We start from the raw sequence: 19,284 nt of genomic DNA, 5'->3' as shown, positions 1-19,284 counted from the left end.
TGTGGAAAGCAGCTGAATATTTAAGTTATATTTTACCCAATCTTAATTTGACAATCAATACCTGAAACCGTTGAACACACCGCGGGGTGTATTGTATGTAATGTAAGTATATCCATTTTTTGTGGAAAAAGCGCTTTTATTCTTACTTAGTATTTTATTTATTTATATATTTCGGAGATAACACAGAAACAATCATACAAGAAACAGTTATTGAACACACATGCATATTTAGATACAGATGCTTCCTTGGATATATCTCACTAAGAACACATAGTACATATATTCAGGTGCGCAAGCGATAAATCTTTGCTGTTGGTAACAAAACAAAAGACAGTGCGTTAAAAGTACATCATTTTGAACTCTCATATGCTTAGTTAAGGAATTAAAAGGTAAAGCTTACATTACTAGGATGATCTTATGTACACAGTTTACAATAAATAAATACTTTACTTTACTTTACTTTACTTTACAGAAGGGTAAGAAACATTTAGAGAAAAAATTTAGTAACAGCAAACTTGAACTGGGAGCGGGAGTACTAGAATATGTCAATTTCATTTAGAAATGTATTGTGGTGGCTACATAGTCTGTATAACGGAGCTCGCTTTCCAGCATTGGTCCTTATTTTGGGAAGAGCAAAAAGGTTATTGCTTCTGGTTGGTTTACGGGGGGCACGGAACTGTATACTCTCTAATAGTTGTGGGCAGTTGATTTGGTTGGAACAGATATCACGAAGCATAACGGCGTCAGTTATTGAATAGTAGGTACCTATCGTTGGCATGGCACTTTCGATTCGATACGTAACTACGTTTTTTTATACCATTTCGGTGGCAAACAAGCATACGGCCTGTTGGTAAAGCTGTGAGCATTGGGTACCTACCAATCGAATCGGAAATTAAATGAGAGACGATATTTCACACTTCGTCCGCGACAGAGATTTATGGGATAGACTGCGAATTCGGTTACCACCAGCACCGTTGTATGTTTTCATTCGGTTGGTTATAGATATGTTAGTGGTCCGTGCCAAAATTTTTATTTATTGAATCATTCTTTTAACATTATATATCAATATAAAAAGTCGAAGTTCTATTCGCTCCCCTATAGTGTAATTTCATTCGATATCGTGACGCCACGTGTCGTGAACTCGTGACGTGTCATTATGTATGGGATTTTGAGTTTCCAAAACGTTCCGCTTGGCGCATTGTTCAAAATGGGCGTTTTCAGAAATAAATATTGAAAACCTGATTCTTTCACATCTAGACATTCTTGGGCTCATTCTACTCAGAATCGACAGCATTCTCCATCCCACCATTAAAAAAAGATGTCCCAAAATGTCCAATCCATTACGTCACGTTTTAGTATGAAAAAAATGTTCACTTGTATGTGCGTGACGTAGTGGAATGTACAATTTTCATACAAATTTTTGGGACATTTTATTTTATCATCAGAATTGAATTTATGTTAGTGATTCTGAGTTGAAAGAACCCAGAAACACCGGGATCTGTGAGAATCGGGTTTTCGATATTTATTTCTGAAAACTCCCAAATACCATACAAATTTTGAACAGCGCGCCAAGCGGAACGTTTTGGAAAAAACATGACGCAAACGCGAACGTACGTCACGCTGTCTGTGTCTAATGCAATTGATATAGGGGATCTGATTATAAATTATAATTTCTAACAACGAAACCATTGTTGTGCAGAATTGCAGATAATAATAGAAATAGAAATAGTTACCAAGCAAATCTAGTTCGTAACCTGACCCTGCATTACTTAGCATCTGATAAGGTTTCTAATCATGAGAAAAGATGGGATATCAGATAATGTGCTGTCTCTGTACGGTATTAAATATAACTTTAACGCGTTGTGGCCACTGAAACAGCGATAATAGGAAGGGAATTTTATAAAACTCATCTAGAGTTAGACCAAGATAAGTCTGCTTGATAGCCCAGACTGTGCAAGTGTTATTTATACGTCTTAATTTCATAAAAGTTTGACGTTTAAAATAACACTTTCACAGTCTGGGCTATTGAAATTGCTGCAGATTTACCTTGGTCTAACTCTATTGTTGTCAACCGCCTTGAAGTATTGATTTAATTTTTTGAGGTCTGTAATTTTAATATATTTGGTGTCAAACTGTCAAGAAATAATAGTTAATTATATGACACATCAGCCGATCCTTCGGCCGAAACATAATTCTTTGCCGATACCTGCCGAAATCAACCGAAACCGAAACTTCGATCTGACAGAAGTATTTACTGATATTGGCGCGGCCGTACCACGAGCTGACATATTCGCTAGCGTGTGAGTAACTAACTTTGTATGCATCTCGCTCGTACTGGCATACCTACATTAGTGCGAGCGAGATGTATAAAAGATGTGTCACGTCAGTTCCGCTCATGGTAGCCGTACTGGTCGTAAAAGATTCGTGACTACTTATTATATAGTGCGACATAAAATACCTAGTAGAAATCAAATAATATGTAACTAAAAAAATCCATACTAAATTGTTTCCATGTTTAAGTATTTTACGTCAAAAATGTGACAGTTACGTAGAAAGTGGCGCCCTAATTTATTTTCTACTATTTTATGTCGCACTGTACGCAGGGCCGTCTTACACTATGCTGGGGCCCCTGGGCACATAAGAATTTGGGGCCATTTTGAAAAGTAAAGAAAACGAATTAAACTAACATTTTTCTACTATGATTTCTTCATTCATTTATTATGAGTAATGAAATATACCGTTACTGTCTGTCCTTCGGGGCCCCCCTGAGGGTGGGGGCCCTGGGCACGGGTCCCGTGTGCCCATATCGTAAAGACGGTAATGACTGTACGCTGTCCGCGTATTTCGTGGCCCGCGGTGCGAGCGCCGTTAGCAACAGCGTCGGGTTCCGACTTGCGACTGACGCACGGACGACACACGACACCCCACGTGCTAACACATTGAGTGCCGGGAACTCGCTCGGCGGGTTCTCTGCTCGTAGGCGCTTTTCTGAATACTACGAGCGTAGCGCTACGAAAACGTTGGCAGAGAATGTGTTAACCTCCTAAGACCCACCACATAAAGTTTTCAACTTTTTAATTTGAACCTTATTCTATAAGTAAATTAGAACGAATTTAGTTTGTTTTAAAAAGCAATGAAACAAAAGTAATGCTACTTTATTTGGTTCATGAAAGGTTCAAATTAGATTGCACGAATATGTACATTATAATGTACATTTAGTCTCAGGAGGTTAAATCGAGCTAAAACAACCGTAGGTACCGCAGCCCAAGCTCTTGAGAAAATTAGTTAGGTTTTAGGTATCTAGGTTATCGTAGATTTTGTTTTGAGACTCTTCTGAAAATATTCGAAAAAAAAAGAACGAGTTAGATCAAATTAAAATTTGGCAATTAAATGTTTTGTGTTTGCAATAGCGACCTATTTTAAACTGTATAGCGAAGTCTTTAAAAGTTAAATTAATAAAGTTTTTCAAAGGTATATAAAAGGTAGGTAAAGGTAGGTAGGTAGGTATTTAGTTATGACTATTTAGCTGGCATCTCCAGTTTAGCAGAGGCAGACGTGAAAGAGATGGTGGGATGACTTGGATACGTTCCAAAGATATTGGCGGGATCTTGCTCAGCACAGGAAGGATTGGAAGGGGAGAGGGGAGGCCTTTGCCAAGCAGTGGCACACATAGGCTAATAACGGGACTGGTCAACTTTAGCCAGTCTTCTCCGAGACCACGGGGACAACGCCGTCCTCGAAACGTCGGAGGTAAACCTTACAACTTAAATACGCGATTAAGTCCCGTTGTACAATTTAATAATGTTTAAAAATCGTGAAAGTTTAAATCAGTGTTTTATTAAAAAAATGATTTAAAATGTTTTTCACTCACCCGACTATGTCGAGGCATAAGCCGTGCACAAACATGCGTCCACACTCGTCGTCAGATTATCTGTCTGTTTGATTATACGTTTGATTGCTCCCCTTATTTACTTGCTCCCTGATAACGCGCGGCGACGTGACTTTGTCATGGGGTTAATAATTTCTCCTAATTTTACTGCCTTTTGCAGTCTGGCTGGACGCACGCCGAGCGCGGTCCGCGGCGAGCGAGGCGGAGGACGGCGCGGCAAGCCGCCAGTACCGTTGTCATCCAAAACAGATTCATTCATGTCTATACATTTTGTTCTTGTGTAACTTAACTGTATAAGTATGCATGACAACAATTTGGACTTTAGTAGACTCAATTTTTCATTCTAAATGACACTGTTTGTCAACTGTGAGTTGTGACTAACTGATTTAAAAAACCATAATGTTTAACCCGTGGAGTGCCCTAGTATCACACGTGATACTAACTACATACTGGGGCGCTCCACGGGTTGTTTTTTTTCTTTCTAAACGTCTTGTCTGGCAACAAACCACATTGTAGTTTGATAGATCTAAATAACATTTTAAATTTTTTTCAAGTTTGCGTGAATCAATTCATACACTTAACGTAAGATAAATTAAAAGCAGAAAGCATAAGATAAATATTAAATCGGTTTGAACTTACACAGATTACCTTTCTTAAAATCGAACCACCTGTTGTACTTCAATCTCACAGCAAAAAGCACATAACTCTTGCAAACCTTTTAAAAGCGTTATTCATTCAAATCTTTATTTATACAACCTGTGACCTTTGCCCTTTACCGAGCCCTGATCCTTAGAAATTCGCAAAACCATTAAACTTCTTACTACGGCTAGACCAGTGTCCTCTGGCCTTTTATTTCACAGTTCTGTTGTGTATCTAAGGCTCAAAATGTACTGGAGAATAGTCCGCAGATGAATAAAGTGGTTAGCGTATTGGTATGCGGGGTCTGACCTTTAGGAGCGATTTTGGGTAATTAATTATTTCCAAATCTTTAAAGTTTTACATCCATTAACGGCTCTGTCGTTCCTGTTGGTTCTCGCTTGAATAAGTATTTTTATACTGATTAAGGAGTTATAAGGGGCCCATTGATTAACAGTCCGCCGGACGGTATCGGCCTGTCAGTTGTTCGGAACTGTCAAAATTTTCTTCTAACTGACAGGCCGATACCGTCCGGCGCACTGTTAATCAGTGGGCCCCTTACGTATAGCAGACATTGGGCAGGTTTCCGCAACTCTTCGACGGACGCCTATTTTGCGTGACGGGGGTGAGGGTATGCTACTCCAGTTAACCCAACTCCTCAAAGAATCTTATCAGACCTTTGATGTAGTACTTCGATCTATCTAAGAACCATTGCGACAGACAAACATTTCGATTTCCACAACATAAATCGGTTCATCTGTTTTGGAGCTACAATGTCAGACATCTAAACTTATATACATAAACTGTTACATATGAACTTACAAGACCCTTTTTTTTCTGTCGACGATTAAAAATTCTCCAGATAACTTGGAGTTTTATAAGAGAGTGAGGTAAGACGAAATTAAATGTCATCTGTCTGTGTCTAGACTGGAATTCTACATTCTCACTGTAAGAAACATGTAGGTATGGAAACTGTAACCGGGCTCTGCCCGGTGTAAAAAAACTGCGTAAAAACTAGTACCTACGCCAATTCTTGGGATTGGCAAGCCGGGACAACTCGAAGAAGATGATGTCCACAATATATTTATTTACACCATTAATTAATAACCACGCGTTGCATTCCGATCTCAGAAAGCATAATCGTGGGTGGAGACTTGAACGGGCATGTAGGTGAGGACTCAAGGGGGTTTGAACGTGTCCACGGTGGCTACGGCTATGGTCGTACAAACGCAGAGGGAGATTCAATTCTCAGCACCTGCCTTGTATCAGATCTAGCTGTCGTGAACACTTTCTTCCAAAAGAAACCTGAGCACCTCATAACCTACAAAAGTGGGTCACATTCCACCCAGATAGACTACCTGCTTATAAGAAGGAGCCAAATCGGCAAAGTGTCTAACTGCAAAGTTATTCCTGGCGAAAGCCTCACATCGCAACACCGCATCCTTGTCATGGACATGCTGGTAATACCGAAGAAGAAAGTACCCGAGCGACGTAGGCCCAGAACTAAGTGGTGGCTGCTGAATGGATCAAAAGGGGATGACTTCCACGAAGCCGCTATAAGTTTAGATTTATGCCCAAGCGAGGAAGAGTCCGCCGATAGTCAGTGCTCTAAGATTCAGTCAGCAGTCAGCGCGCTGGGTAAACGGGTGCTCGGCACTTCCAAGGGAGGCCGCGTCATCGACAAGGAGACGTGGTGGTGGAATGACTCAGTGCAGGAGGCAGTTCGGGAGAAGAAGACACTTTTTAAAAAGTGGCAAGAGACTGAGTCTCCTGAAGACCGCGAATCTTATAAAGCAGCCAAATGTGCCGCAAAACGAGCCGTTGCCAAAGCCCGGCAAGACCAATTGTCACCATTGTATGACACATTGGAAACCAAAGAGGGCCAAAAATCCATCTTTCGTCTGGCAAAGGCTCGGGAGAAGTCAACACAAGACATAACCAAATGTTTGTGTATCTCAGACTCCCACGGCACTTTGGTTTGCGACGTATTCCGAGTGAAGGAGAGGTGGCGTAGCTACTTCAACGAGTTGCTGAACACGCAACACGCAAATGTGTCTCCTCCGGAACTGCCCCCTAATCTTGGACTTGTTGCCCCTATTACGCCAGACGAGGTGCGAAATTGCCTTCGCAACATGAAAAACCGAAAGGCCGTGGGTCCTGACGACATACCGATTGAAGCGTGGAAATCGATGGGTCCTCATGGTGTGATCATACTTACTGACCTTTTTAACCGCATCCTCACCAGCCGCAAAATGCCCAACTTATGGAGATCGAGCATTATAACGCCAATTTATAAAGGCAAGGGTAGTGTACAGGACTGTGGAAGCTACCGAGGTATTAAGGTCATGTGTCACACCATGAAACTCTTCGAGCGCGTTATCGACTCAAGGCTCCGGCAAGAGTGCACGGTCTCGGAATGTCAGTATGGGTTTCGTCCTGGCTGTGGCACTATAGATCCCATCTTTGCCCTAAGAATGCTAGTCGAGGCCTACAGGGAAAAGAAAACGCCCTTGCATATGGCTTTTCTGGACCTACAGAAGGCTTTCGACTGCGTACCGCGCCAGGTAATCTGGTGGGCTTTGAAGGAGAAGAATGTGCCACAAACCTATATTGACATTATCCGAGACATGTACCACAACTCGGAATCCATAGTAAGGACCGCCGTTGGCGATACTCACCCATTCCCGATCACAGTTGGTGTTCACCAAGGCTCAGCCCTGAGTCCTTTTCTGTTCAGCGTAGTGCTAGACGTAGTTTCAGCAAAAGTTCACGAACCATCTCCATGGCTTATGATGTACGCTGACGACATTGCACTGACAGATGAGGACAAACAGAAACTGGAGCATAAAGTGAACCAATGGAAGGGTGCGCTAGAGAACGGCGGTCTGAAACTAAATGTTGCGAAGACCGAGTACATGGCATGTGGCGGCACGGACCCCGACCCCATAAAGGTAGGAGACGATTGTGTCGTGAAAACGAATAAATTCAAATACCTTGGGTCCGTGCTGCACGAATCGGGTGAAATCGATCACGACGTCCAAGCCCGAATTAGCGCTGCTTGGGCAAAATGGCGAGAAGTAACCGGTGTCCTCTGCGACCCCAGGATACCGGTGAAGCTAAAGGGCCTTGTGTACAAGAGCATCATCCGACCAGTCCTACTATATGGTAGCGAGACCTGGCTTGTCCTCGGAAGGCATGTCCAGCAGCTTCACGTCACGGAGATGAAGATGTTGCGATGGATGTGTGGCGTTACGCGACTAGATCGCATACGTAACGAACACATCCGTGGCAGCCTCGGAATCCGTGATGTAGCGGATAAGCTGCAGGAAAGTCGCCTCCGATGGTATGGCCATATACGCCGCAGACCGGTAGACTACGTCGGAAATAGATGCCTCAATCTCACTGTCCAAGGCCCTAGATCACGCGGTAGGCCTAAGAAACGCTGGCTGGACGTCGTGACAGCGGACATGGGGGAGAACAATCTCACACCCGAGGATGCCGAAGACCGGGCAAAGTGGAGAAGACTGAGCAGGAAAGCGGACCCTGGCGCCAGGCCGGGAAAACGCTAGGTCGAAGATTAATTAATAACCACCAATATATTTATTATTATTAAGCCACATTATATTTATAAGGTGCATGAAAGTAAGCCTGTTATAAGACTTATAAGTGGAGCTACAGTTTATGCGTACACTTTGCCCAGTAAATTATGCCAGGCTCATACCGGCTCACTCGAGTTTATTTACCCGTAAAGTGGTCAAGTTAGCCAAGTAACTAACGAAGTACATTAAACTGTTACCCCAACTACAGTGTGGATACATACAGCAACTGTGGTGCGGCTATTCGGACCCTTCGTTGATTTTACCTGACGAGAGTGACGAGGTAACGAAGGGTCAGTGATTTTAACGTTTATGGTAATTTAATAAGATCTGTTAATGGAATTTGATAGTTTTGTATGGTGTGCGATTTAGCTTAGATTCTGCGTTTAATATTTAAGAAGGTAATTAAGTAATAGTTATTTGTTTCACAAGGCACACATTTTTTTCACCACTTCAACACAATGAAAAACTAACTTTAAAATATGAAACAAAATTAAAGCAAATCTATTCAAAATGAATATTATTCAATATTTATCATTCAAAATCATTATTTTAAAGTCAATTCTACCAGCAAAAATAAGAAATAACTCAATTTGTTATCTTAATATTCATCATAATTTCGATAATCAGCAAGCATGTGCATCCGCGGAACACGGCACAGATTTAAGTCCACAAAAAAATTCCTAGGCTTTGACGACGGGGCAGCCCACCGCAGCCCTAGCCCTAACCCACCACTACCAACCAACTCTCTTCATATATCTATTGTTTTCCTTGTTTCAGTTTAAATAAACTTATTGTTGTTGCTTTGAGAAAACAACTCAAAATTTGCATTTAATTTGATTACCTTGCCTCACATACAGTGGATATAATGCAACAGTTTTTGAACAATCAGAGAGATCAGTCAGATTTTCCAGCTAGTGTGGCGAAAAATAAAGTGTTTATTCCTTGCACATAGGGTTACCACATACAAATTTAGAATTTCCTGATAATATTCCTGATTTCCGAATTTTTATCCTGACATATTTTTGACGACGGCGGGGGTGGGGTGGGTGTCTAGCCGTTAGCCACCCGATTGAGCCGATAGCTGCGTTTTATTAATTTAAGTTGTATTAAATTTATTATTTGTAATATTAATTTAAGTTTACAGTACATTAAACTTTTGACATCGCACGAAAAGTCCTATTTTACGCACTAGTGCGGGAAAATAGGACCATATGTACTGTAAAGGTACTTTATAAAAAAGTCTCTCAATTCAAAAAATTCCTGACATTTTCGTGTTCCGTCCCCATTCCTGACAAAAGGCCAAAATTCCTGACATGTCAGGAAAATTCCTGTCATCTGGTAACCCTACTTGCACTTAAGAGTCTCACAAACCCTCCACCAGAAAGCCATAATTAAATTGTAATCATAATAAACCTCATTACAAAGTTACATCATCGTGCTACGTATTACATGTGTTTTGTTAACGGTAGTCAGTGTAAAGTGTGACATCTACGCGTTCAGTTTCAAGTGTTCCAATTTTGAAATTTTAGAACGCAGTATCTTTGATGTGGCGTCCAAATTTCATTTTCCAATTAAATGATTTTACTAGTATTGAAGTGATGTTACGTAAATTTGTTCACTGCAAAGGTGTTATATTGTTATTTGTATTAATAATGTAATTAAATAACTAATACCATATAAAATACTTTAATCCTACATATCAGTAGCAGTGTCTCGTGACATCTCTGTGAAAGTGTATCTAGTATCTTGTAGGTAACTTTCCAACGAAGTTTTCGTTGTTATAATATTTTACAGTATAATTAATTAACTAAATCGTTTAAATTAATTCTAAACAGACAGTGTCTTGTGATAGTGACATCTTTAGAGTGTTAGAATTCAGTACCCCTAAGGGACTGTCCATAAATTACGTCATCGATTTTTGACCCCCCCCCCCTAAAATCATCCAAAAATGCTTCGAATGACCCCGTTTCCTCCTACATCATGCTACCAACATCCGATGTCCAGACCCCCCCCCCCCCCTTATTTGAAATGACGTAATTTATGAATAGCCCCTAAGTGTAAACATTCAATAGAGTGACGTGACGTACGCGTTTGAGTTAAGTGTCATTTTGTATGGGATTTTGAGTTTCCAAAACGTCCGCTTGGCGCGCTGTTCAAAATCCCATACAAAAACAGACATAACGCAAATGCGAACGCTCGTCACTCTATCGAATGAAATTTAAGGTGACATTCCATTTCCAACGACAGCAGCACTACCATTCATTTTACTATGGAAATTGACAATAACATCGACGCGATTGTACTTACTAGTAGTGCAGCTGCGGTCAGAAATGGAATGTTACCCTTAGAGCGGTTTCGCACTACGTCCGATCCGAATCCGATCCGAACCCGTGAAAATATGGTCCGTAGTAGCCGTAGAACTATTTCTATGGTAAGTTACGCACCGCACACGTTCAATGACGGAAAGAAATCGGATGACGGAGATCGGATCTAGTGCGTAACTTACCATAGAAATAGTTCTACGGCTACTACGGACCATATTTCCACGGGTTCGGATCGGATTCGGATCGGACTGCGAAACCGCTCTTATACTAGGCGTTCAGGTTCAGTAGTTCAGTAGTAATTCAGTTCATATAGTAGATTAAGATTTACAAATCTATGTTGTGTCGCTTTCTGAATGAAAATAACATATTTATAATTATCAAAGTGCCAAAGATATTGAAGTGTGTATGTGAAGGTGATAGAATCTGAGATGCGGCCAAGATGACGTCTCTTGGGATACCTACAGAGGCGCCCGTACATACGATATGGTACACGTCATATTCGGCGTACAAGGAAAAGGATTTTAAACCACCTAAGCCGGTAATGTATAAGCTATGTTTTTAATAATTAATTTGTGTGATAATGTCCTATAATCTATAATATTCATTTATTTATTGATTATAAACTGAAATAAATTTATTATATTAATAAAAAAAAAAAAAAAAAAAAAAAAAAGTATTTGAACAAATTAAAGTATTTTCTGAAAAATAATTTAATTTGTTCAAATACTTCATAGTATTTATTGATTATCAAAAGAAGGCGTTACGAGTCACGCAAACGTTAGTTGATATTGATAGCATCAATATTTTAAAACACTACTACACGCTCTATTTTCTTTTTACTAATTTTTAGCATCAAAAACTAGTAGGTACCAGACATAGATAATGTTTGTTTTTATGATATAGGAGGCAAACGAGCCACTGGTAAATATATTTTGATATTTTCCGGTTGCTTTCTGGTGAAGGAAAACATCGTGAGGAAACCGGATTAATCAAGCAATCTATGAATCAGTCATTTTATTTCGTCCCTATAAGGCCTAGTTTCAGATGGCAGTCGCTTTCGTAAAAACTAGTGCCTACGCCAATTCTTGGGATTAGTTGCCAAGCGGACCCCAGGCTCCCATGAGCCGTGGCAAAATGCCGGGATAACGCGAGGAAGAAGGTAGAAGGATCGGACCAGTGGCTTTTTGGTGAAGAAAAACATCGTGAGGAAATCGCGGACTAATCCCAATAAGGCCTAGTTTCCCCTCTGGGTTGGAAGGTCAGATGGCAGTCGCTTTCGTATAAACTAGTGCCTACACCAATTCTTGGGATTAGTTGTCAAGCGGACCCCAGGCTCCCATTAGCCGTGGTAAAATGCCGGGAACGCGAGGAAGAAGGATCGGAGATAAACGAGCGGACGAAGGTTAACACGCGTATGATTATCCAAGTAACTATGTATTAAGGATGACTCACGCTAGACCGGGCCGGGGCCGGGCCGGCGCTTCGTTTTCTATGGAAATCACCGATCAGCCGTCATTGAAAATGCCATGTCGGACGCCTCGGCCCGGCCCGGTCTAGTGAGTCATCCTTTAAATAGGCAAGAAGGGTACTGAATATTTTAGCCTAAGGTTGGATCTCTAAGATCCTTCGTCTGTCATTGTCACTCTATCTGTCAGTCTCTGGGTCTACATTTAGTTTACCTAATAAAACAATAGCAAGATAAAGCTACTTCTATATTTATAAAGACAGGGTTATGTGTTTTTCATGTTCAGCGTTAAGGACGTTTATTCCAATTAAGTACATATTTAGATAAAATTAATAATTAACATTGTTAACGGAGTCTTTATTCGGAGGCTCGCGTCTTTTTAAGTTGCGCTTAAAAAAGATTCAATAAAATACTTAAGACTCGGAAGTTTTTTTAGAGTAGAGCGAGTCGAGTTCTTCAAATTTAGACTCAAAAGACTCGAGCCACAACCAACACTAGTGTGGAAGATGGTGCAGTCAGCAGCAGAAGTAGCTAAGCGGGCAAGGTGTTCAAAATGATCTTGATGCGACTTTATCTATACATATAATAAAGCTGAAGAGGGTCGAAAGTCTGTACATGGAAGATATTTGAAAAAAAGTTGGCTGGGGATACTTAGAATTGATAACAGAACACGTTCCAACAGTTTTTAGAATTTTTGTCTGTTTGTCTGTTTATCTGTTTATCTGTTTGTCTGTTTATTTGAACGCGCATCACGTGAAAACGGCTGAACGGATTTTGATGAAAACTTTACTAATCTGTCGAGAAAATCCCCGGCCAGGTTATAGGCTATAAAAATTCAACCCCTAAAAGGGGGGGTAGCCACAACACTCGATTGACTTAAGTTTGCCCCTGAATCGTATGGCGCTACTTAGGAAGGAGAGGCAAACTTTTTTCAAATATGTGCTTACACTATAGAGTACCCTGGTAAACTAACAGATGGCGCTGAATTTAATACGATGTGACATAAATAAGTCACCGAGGAAGGATTTTGCCAGATTAACTCTAAGTTTAGAAGACCCCTTTTCTAAAATTTCAATCAATCGTACGGATATCAACAAATTTAATTGAATAATTGTGTTGATTTAATAATACAACAAAATTAAACGACAGTAAATTAATTGCCCCTCATTGCACAGTGCCATCTTTTGGGGAGCTGAGTAAACATTAAGTAACCAAGAAAACTAAAAATGGGTTTACACAGTTACGAAGTGGTAAAATAAACACACATACACATATCAACACGCGTATAATTGCATAAAATTATTTATTTTCTCCGTCATGAATTATACCTAATCGTAATTATATCGCATCCATATCAAATCCATATTCATACGTATCGCCTCCTTAAGCACTTAATAATGGCGACGAAGGTGGGTACTTTGAAAAAAAAAACATTGACCTCTGTCATTTGCAGTGCCGGATTAACCCTTTTAAGCAAAATAAGCACTTGCTTAGGGCACCATGTCTAGGGGGCACCAAAAATTATCGAAAAATTTTCGCGCTCGCTTCGCTCGCGTTTTCAATAACATTCTAAGATGTTTATGATAAAGGTGACATTCGGGTGGCGCCTGCAGCAGCATAAGGTACTCTGTTGCAACGTTACTGCTGCAGCACTGTCAATTTTCCTGATAAAATGATGTGACTGATTTCCACACTAAAAGTAAAAATATACAACTGTCTATCAAAATGGGTTTTTTATATCGAAAAATTTTCGCGCTCGCTTCGCTCGCGTTTTAAATAACTTTCTATCATATGATAAAGGTGACATTCAATTTTCGTGATATAATGATGTGACTGATTACCATACTAAAAGTAAAAATGTACAACTGTCTATCGAATTGCGTTTTTTTATATCGAAAAATTGTCGCGCTCGCTTCGCTCGCGTTTTCAATAACTTTCTAAGATATGATAAAGGTGACATTCGGGTGGCGACTGCAGCAGCATTAGGTACTCTGTTGCAACGTTACTGCTGCAGCACTGTCAATTTTCCTGATAAAATGATGTGACTGATTTCCACACTAAAAGTAAAAATATACAACTGTCAATCAAAATGAGTTTTTTATATCGAAAAATTTTCGCACTCGCTTCGCTCGCGTTTTAAATAACTTTCTATCATATGATAAAGGTGACATTCAATTTTCGTGATATAATGATGTGACTGATTACCATACTAAAAGTAAAAATGTACAACTGTCTATCGAATTGCGTTTTTTTATATCGAAAAATTGTCGCGCTCGCTTCGCTCGCGTTCTCAATAACTTTCTAAGATAATATGATTAAGATGTCATTCGGGTGGGGACTGCAACAGCATTACTCTGTTGCAACGTTACTGCTGCAGCACTGTCAATTTTCGTGATAAAATGATGCGACTGATTTCCATACTAAAAGTAAAAATGTACAACTGTCTATCAAATTGCGTTTTTATATCGAAAAATTGTCGCGCTCGCTTTGCTCGCGTTTTCAATTACTTTCTAAGATATGATAAAGGTGATATTCGGGTGGGGACTGCAGCAGCATTACTCTGTTGCAACGTTACTGCTGCAGCACTGTCAATTTTCGTGATAAAATGATGTGACTAATTTCCATACTAAAAGTAAAAATGTACAACTGTCTATCAAATTGCGTTTTTATATCAAAAAATTTTCGCGCTCGCTTCGCTCGCGTTTTCAATAACATTCTAAGATGTTTATAATAAAGGTGACATTTGGGTGGCGCCTGCAGCAGCATTAGGTACTCTGTTGCAACTTTACTGCTGCGGCACTGTCAATTTTCGTGATAAAATGATGTGACTGATTTCCATTTTCAGCTGAAATGCAGCAATGAACGTCACTCAATTTACTAAAAAAATTCAATGTAATCTTGATGACCCTAGGGAGAGGGGGCACCATGGTCTAGAAATACTTAGGCCATCAAAATATCTTAATCCGGCCGACTGGTCGTTTGCGGAGTCAAACGATTTGGGACTCGCATTTTATACGCATTACCATGCCTTCCCGAAAAAAATCTGATCGCATTGAGGTTACAAGGGGAACGTAGTCTTCCTCAGGAGTCTGAAGAAGACCACGGTAAGTGGCGCTCTAGCCAGGCAGGCCGCTTCGCTTTCGCTCACGCGCGTATACCTTACTATATCGTCCGATATTCACCTACTACTCTGTCGTTTAAATCCTTAGAGAATATAACCAACGGAGACGCCATGTCTATAATTTTCGGTACAAAATAGTCTGGCGTTTTTTGCGGACGTTTTCTGACGTCGGTTGACCATTGGCCGCCTATTTTCGACAGAGGGGAACACCTGTTAATGACCACTCCGTTTGGTTATATTCTCTAAGTTTAAATCACGTGTAAAATTTGAATAAGGGCGAATAAAGCTATTGATTTGGAGTGTAGTTTTATTTAGTGCTACCTAATTGTAAAATATTTTATCTGGGCTTCAGTCCTCTAGCATATCCATATTATGTCAACTTTACTTCAAGTTCCGCCTCCAGGGGAGAGGGAGAGACATTACGATTAGAAATTAGCCGCTTACTGACACAGACCGAATTACACGCGGGCGGAGCCGCGGGCACAGCTAGTTGGAAAATAAGAGCGTGTCAGAATGATTTTGAAGCGGTGGCGGCCGAGTAGATATGACGTCCGACTTTCGATCCGGAGGTCGGGGGTTCAAATTCTGGCTCGTACAGTCAGACAAGAAAGTGGTCTACCACTTTTCGACTCTATCATCTGATTGATAGAGTCGAAAAGTGGTAGACCACTTTCTTGGCTGACCTGTACAAATGAGTTCTGCGGAACTTATGTAGGTACGAAATAACATTTGATATTTACCACTAGCTTTTCGGCGAAGGATAACATCGTGAGGAAACCTGCATACATCTGCGAAGAAATTCAAAGGTGTATGTGCATTGTGCAATCCCCAATCCGCATTGGGCTAGCGTGGGGACTATATGAAATGAAATGAAATGAAAAATATTTATTTCGAGCAACTATGGACTCATACAGATTTGTTAGTAGACTTACGTTCCTAATGTTAGTACCTAATTAACTATTACAATATATATACACTGCTGGAAACATGCATTTCGCAGCAGTGTCTCATATACGGGCAGTCAAGTCTGTCCGCTATCACACACAGGATAGGGTTGGGGCTGGCCCGCACCCGGCGCATATAGCCCAAGCCCTCTCGTGCTTGAGAGGAGGCCTGTGCCCAGCAGTAGGACGTAATGACGTATATAATATAGGCTGAATTTATTATTATTCAGAATAATTTAACACCTCGCCCGCTTAGCAACTTCTGCTGCTGGTGGTACATGATTCAATTTTATTCACCCTTGATCAGGAGTTATTTTTTATTGCGATTTTACGATTGCAGTTATATCGGTCGTCGAAATTTTCCGCTACCATGTCCTTATGTACATGGTATGACTAATGTAATGGTGTCTCACTAATACCAATTAATAAGACGTGTGTGTGTTTTACAAGGTTGTATAGCGAGTTGGATTACGTGAAAATCAGCATCTTTTCTGTGGACTTCATAAAAATTTACGATATCGATACTTTTTTTAAGACGAAAGTGGAGGACGTGTGCGAAGTCGCATTTCTTACAAACGTAGTCCTCATATTCCTCTCTGGATGTTAATTTTATAAAAAAAATTGACACAATTTGTTGGATATCAGTTGGATATCAACCACAGCTCTGCCCCCACGTTTGATGTTTTTCAAATTTTGAATTATTTTAAGAGTTAGAAGCATTTAAAATTTTGTGTGAAATCTGTTTTTCGCTCCTAATTTTTACAATAATCAAAAAAGCGAAAAATATCAAACGTAGGCATAGCTATATGGTTTATATACATCAAATTATGTAAAAATATATTCCATAATGTCAATATATTCCAAAATCCGGAGAGGAAAATGGGGACTACGTTTGTATGGAGAAGCGGCCGTCCCCTTTCCTCTTAAGGCTTTTATCATTCATCATATATAATATAAATTTAAAATATAGCTTTTAAAGTCCTACAAAATTAGTACGGAAATTAGGCTTTAACCCAACCTTAACTCATACGAATAAAAGTTAATTGTCCGTTTTAAGCTTTGGTGATACCATTTTTTCAACCACTTGCTGGAAGCCGGTTTCACAACATGTCCATACATACGAGTATATCATGTATCTACTAGAGTTGATATCATGCACACAGCAGCATATCATGTAATAAGATAACGCATTTGAAATTAAAAATACATAGAGTTAGACCAAGAAAAGTCTGCAGCGATTTTGATAGCTCACGCAGTGCAAGTGTTATTTATACGTCATAATTTCATTGAAGTTCGACGTTTAAAATAACACTTGCACCGCGAGACTTTTCTTGGTCTAACTTTAGTATCAAATGCAAATCCGCACCCAACAGCTAAGAGCCGTCCGAAAGCATCAAGTCAACCCGAAAATGTAACCGATAATGTTAGGACTGACGTAGGATTGACGTACATAAAAAAATAAGCATAACATTGTAGGGCAGTATCTGTAACGACCTCGATACCACTTTATGGCTACCTTTTACGTGTGTAATCATTTGATCGGCGCCATACAGATAGTTGCAGTGGTTTCTTGTTGGCGCGCGAGTGTTGCCTCGGAACAACCAGCATAATGTGACCTCCTGCGATTTTTATCGCCTGTCACTTTCGCACTTATATACTTGTGACAGGCATGGTGACAGGTGAGGCGATAAAAATGCGAGTTCCTACTTGTACCTATTAAAAAATTTGCAAATGTATTCATTGACAGAAACCATTTATTTACATTTTTCTGAGTCTGCGCCTGTTCTGCCAACTCCCTTACATAGGATTAATAAAAAGTAATACCGGCCAAGTGCGAGTCGGACTCGCGCACGAAGGGTTCCGTACCATTACGCAAAAACGGCCAAAAAATCACGTTTGTTGTATGGGAGCCCCGCTTAAAAAAATATTTTATTTGGTTTTTAGTATTTGTTGTTATAGCGGCAACAGAAATACATCATCTGTGAAAATTTACCCTAAAAACAAAGACGCATGCGAAACCAAAACATTCAATTGTCCTGTCCTGTGTTTGCCGCTGTCTTAGAAAACATATTGTGTGCAACTGTGCAGTACATAATTAGGTCTTAAAATTCTCGGGCCTGCGTTTACAAAACTCAACTTCGCTTCGTTTTGTAACTTCGGCCCTTGAATTTTAAAGGGGTCCACAGATTACCAGTTCGCCGGACGATATCAGCCTGTCAGTTAAACGCAAAAGGTGACAGTTCCGAACAACTGACAGGCTGATATCGTCCGGCGAACTGGTAATCTATGGGCCCCTTTAGAACCCTTTCATATACCTGTTGCACAAAATACTATTATACATACATACATGTATACATTCGATTCGCAACTGTGCGGCAAGCGATCGTAACGACTTCAGGTACTAGTCTGCGAGTCATAGGCGAAGGGCGATACAGTGCTTTACATATCTATTTTTATGTTTTCATTTAAGTGCTCATAATCTGGACTAGAAGCGGCATTACACTTTTATCATGTGTTTTGTAATGGCAAAAGAAGGATAATATAAAAGTTTATTGAGAGCAATATACCGCCAGTGTCCTAGACTTCTACGCGATGATGTATTTACTAAAAACTTGCGACTCCATTTGTAGTACCCCCTTAAGGGAAGAGAGTTATTTGAAGAAGATGTATTAAACTGAAATAGATGTCATATATTAAATAAAAAGTGACCAAGCTCTCCAGTGGTGCAGGCCGGATTCGAACCGGCGTCTTTTGCTAATGCGGCTAACGCCTTGAATATTAGGCCACCTAGCCACAAGATGTGTTGTGTCATATCCGAAGATTGCAAGGTCCCATCTTCAAGGGTTTAGGCTCTTAATATTTATTAATGTATTTTCTTTCCAATATTTAGATTTTTATATAAATTTGACCATTTTCTGTCAGTATTGTCTATGAGGTATAGTAGATTGTGTAGTGTTACGATGGCGGTTGTATTTGACGGCGTTTCAGGGGTCCAAACTCGGGGTTTGCCAGCGAGCTATTATGGAGCGCAGCATATTAGGTGTAAAATTAATGGACCGTAGGTGTAGGTACAGGTACTTATCCGGAACACCACGCTGCGCTCCAGAACATAAGTTTTCGACGTAGCTCGGAAAGCGGCCAAGCTATAGGGACTGGGCTGGTCGCTGGTCATGCCAAGTGAGTGGAGGGCCAAGATCGCCCATAATCTAACGCAGAGGTCTCCAAACTTTTATAGCTGAGGGCCATATTGCGCCTCAGAAACTTTCGAGCGGGCCACCGTCGGTTTTTGCGCCGGGGGAGGGTGTC

At 40.3% G+C, this 19,284-nt stretch overlaps 2 protein-coding genes across 11 annotated transcripts in view; one reads left to right on the top strand and one right to left on the bottom strand.

Moving 5' to 3' along the window:
• LOC134798444 (5-formyltetrahydrofolate cyclo-ligase-like) overlaps positions 1-3,920 on the bottom strand; it is a 32,431-nt gene extending 28,511 nt beyond the window's left edge. Inside the window, exon 1 of the mRNA XM_063770885.1 lies at positions 3,872-3,920. Within this exon, the coding sequence (XP_063626955.1) occupies positions 3,872-3,889 (18 nt within the window). The 5' untranslated portion in view covers positions 3,890-3,920. The remainder of the gene's footprint in view (positions 1-3,871) is intronic.
• Positions 1-19,284, top strand: part of LOC134798418 (transient receptor potential cation channel trpm) — a 407,980-nt gene that overhangs the window by 17,736 nt on the left and 370,960 nt on the right. The gene's annotated exons all lie outside the window — the stretch shown is intronic.

The sequence above is a fragment of the Cydia splendana genome, chromosome 16 (assembly GCF_910591565.1).
Source record: "Cydia splendana chromosome 16, ilCydSple1.2, whole genome shotgun sequence".
Taxonomy (NCBI): domain Eukaryota; kingdom Metazoa; phylum Arthropoda; class Insecta; order Lepidoptera; family Tortricidae; genus Cydia; species Cydia splendana.
The sequence above is the reverse complement of the archived record's forward strand: the minus strand, read 5'-3'. Positions and strand labels throughout refer to the sequence as shown.